The 2,491-nt window shown below is 37.7% G+C and overlaps 1 protein-coding gene across 1 annotated transcript in view; it reads left to right on the top strand.

Annotated features, from left to right (window-relative positions):
• Window positions 1-1,974, top strand: part of PLA2G12A (phospholipase A2 group XIIA) — a 12,920-nt gene extending 10,946 nt beyond the window's left edge. The window contains exon 4 of the mRNA XM_019521962.1: window positions 882-1,974. Within this exon, the coding sequence (XP_019377507.1) occupies window positions 882-1,000 (119 nt within the window). The 3' untranslated portion in view covers window positions 1,001-1,974. The remainder of the gene's footprint in view (window positions 1-881) is intronic.
• Window positions 1,975-2,491: the final 517 nt, after the last annotated feature.

Genomic DNA, 2,491 nt, shown 5'->3' with positions numbered 1-2,491 from the left:
CTTAATGCTTATGAAAACTTGTGCTACAGATTCATAAAAATAAATGTTTAATGATTAGCCATATTTGCACTGTACAGTAATGAAGATAAATACTTATTGTTGCATTGGGTGTGGTCCATCTTCTAGAAGGGTTTTACTGTAAATTGCATGCATATATGAAATTGCTTCCCTTTACAAAATAAAGATCTTAAAATGACGTATAATGACACTGTAGGGAGAAAACAGTGCTGTATATGCACTCCTGTAGATTTTATCTGTAAATTCCTTTTACTTTTTTTTTAATAGAATTTGGAGCACACTCTGTTTAGAGTAATATCAGAGATGTTACCTATCCACATAACTGAGGTATAGATTAGACTCCCTGAGCTATGGGGGAAGAAAGTGATTTTGAGCAACTATAGCATACAGTATAATTACCTTTAAAGCATGCTTTTTTATTTTGGTGAGTAGTGTAGGTATTTCAGTGGGAATGTGTAAGTTGGACTCCTTTCTGGTTAGGGGTCCAGTTATGCAGATGATCAGTATTTAGACTTCATAGAGAAGTAGGGCTAGAAGGGACCTCCATATTTCATTTAGTCCAACCCTCTGCCCCCCCGGCCTTGCAGGCCCAGCCCAACTATCCCTCTTGGGATCTACAGGGGAGCCAGGCTAGGTCTGCAAGCCAGGGGGGCTCCATTTCCCCCTTTCCCCACTACAGCTCTGGAGAAGCGCGTGTTGGGTTCAGTGGCGCTCTAACTCATGGTGCTTTGTGTAAACCACCCTGGTTGTAGTGCCTCTCCTACAGGCTGCCTAAACTTCTGTACGCAGCCTAGCTTTTTCATTTTTTCACTATAAGAGCGTGTTTAATTCCTATGGTAAACTGATCTCCCTTTGTCTTGCAGCCTGTGAATCAACTGTTCAGCTGGTGTTTGATGCAGTCATACATTTAGGATGTAAACCATACTTGGATAGTCAGAGAGCTGCCTGTATGTGCCAGTATGAGGACAAGAGAGACCTTTAAAAGAAGATACTGGAAACCTTACAAACTAGAACTGTGGAAGGCTCAACCTGAGCAAAAGAACCAGCATTTTGTTACAAGCTGTTTTTATTTCATTTTTGTGAAGTGTAATGTTGGTATGAAAGTGGATCTGTTTTCACAGGGACATTGGGTCTTTTTTCCCCTCATTTAAAACGTGTGTCTACTTAAGCCATTCGGTCTTGAAGCTTGGTACTGAAAGCAGTGTCCTTCAGTACTTCCACACAAGCTTCTCGCAGGCTGTTGATTGAATGCTACTGAAAACTACTGATGCCTTTTTACTTAAAACAATTCTGCACACATTTGGTGAGGAACATGAAAACAATACAGACTTCAGGCTTTTTTTTTTAAATAGGTCAGATTTAGGGGTTAAGCAGGCCTTAAATGTCTAGTGTATCTTTGAAGGGATTTTGTGAGTTCAATATTTGATCTTAAATGTTTTGCACTTTTAAGCTGTTGGTGGAATATTACTGTGATTAACTGACTTCTGTTTTTCTACTTTGATTGTATACCTTGCCATGTTTGAATTGACTAGACAAAACCCTTTAGTGATGACATACAACTAAAGCCAAAGAGCCTTACTGTCTGCTTACATTCCCAGCTTACTCTGCAGCACTTCTCAGATCCATGTGGATACTTTCAAACTTGTGTTGCAGAACCGGACAGTTTACAGCCAAAAAATATGCAAGGTGACACTTGATCTGATGATGCTGAAACACAGCTGTAATTTCATAATTAATTTCAAATAGATGGTATTTTTAGATCAAATTTAATTATATATGATTATTTGTAACAAAGGTCTATTTGTTTCTACATAGCAAAAGATACATCTTGATCTGTTCAGAGGGTGATTTTATATTTGTGTTGTGTTGACTATGTTACTGTCTTCATCTCTTAGCTACTCTTCACCTTATCTATATTCTTTTTCATAAAAAAATTAAAAATATTTTCATAACTTGCAGTGTCTTAATGTTTCATCTAGTTGGACAAATGTGCTAAAGACATCTTCATGTAAATGTATTCCTCCTACAGAGTTAACAGAACTTTTTGATTCCTAACTGTTCCCTCTGGGACATAAACAGCTTATTTAGTTTAACTGACCTGAGCTATCTGTAGTAGGTTACTTTGTTTTTTTAACAAGCAAGAACTTCACCAAGAAACTATGATATTTCTTTTTATCTGCAGCTATCAGACTGTCTTTTGTATGGTGTTTGATATCAACTTCCAAATCTATGACCAGTTATCAGGTATTATTGCTCAATGTGCGACCCCATCTGGGCATTTGTGAAGATTGCAACTTTTGATTAAATGCTGTGCTGTTTGTTGGATACCACATTTGCACAAGGGGTTGTCCAAGATATTCATCTTTATAAAGTGTTGTTTTGAAGTGTCATCCAGATCTCAGTCTGTTCATCTTGATCCACGCTTCTCTGTTAAGGTTGTACCTGATGGAAGACTTGTTTGGTGTTGGTATAA

This window comes from Gavialis gangeticus, unplaced genomic scaffold (genome assembly GCF_001723915.1).
Source record: "Gavialis gangeticus isolate Ggan-Ray unplaced genomic scaffold, GavGan_comp1, whole genome shotgun sequence".
NCBI classification, from domain to species: Eukaryota; Metazoa; Chordata; order Crocodylia; family Gavialidae; genus Gavialis; species Gavialis gangeticus.
This window is presented reverse-complemented; position numbering and strand designations above follow the sequence as displayed.